Genomic DNA, 388 nt, shown 5'->3' with positions numbered 1-388 from the left:
ATATTAATGCTGTATATATGTTTGGTTTTTATAGAAAATATAAAAATTATATTTACGTTTTTTCAAAATCATTAGCTCGCCTTTTCATATAACTTTAAGTATTAAATATGCTGCTGCAGTTCTCCCCGTTTTGCGGCGTCGCGCTCCACCTTCTTCTCCACCTTCTTCCTCCGATGCACGCCTGCGTTCAAGATGCGACACGGGGAGCGACCCTTGCCGGAGCTCCATGCGCAAATGAAATCGGCCGATATGGGGGGTATCCCCCGGGCAAACTCGGGGCCCGTTATCGTTTTAAAAGGGGCCCAACCCTGCAAAATTTTCAAAAAAAATAACCCAATATAATAATAAGTGCTCATAAAAATAGAACAGCAGTGTATTAGCAAAATAG

General features: G+C 41.8%; 1 protein-coding gene across 1 annotated transcript in view; it reads right to left on the bottom strand.

The window, feature by feature from the left end:
• Positions 1-228, bottom strand: part of LOC119582214 — a 10,047-nt gene extending 9,819 nt beyond the window's left edge. Inside the window, exon 1 of the mRNA XM_037930444.1 lies at positions 150-228. Coding sequence (XP_037786372.1) covers positions 150-228 — 79 coding nt within the window. The remainder of the gene's footprint in view (positions 1-149) is intronic.
• Positions 229-388: the final 160 nt, after the last annotated feature.

Source organism: Penaeus monodon, chromosome 15 (genome assembly GCF_015228065.2).
Source record: "Penaeus monodon isolate SGIC_2016 chromosome 15, NSTDA_Pmon_1, whole genome shotgun sequence".
NCBI classification, from domain to species: Eukaryota; Metazoa; Arthropoda; class Malacostraca; order Decapoda; family Penaeidae; genus Penaeus; species Penaeus monodon.
Note: the sequence above shows the minus strand (reverse complement) of the source record. Positions and strands in the feature narration are given on the sequence as shown.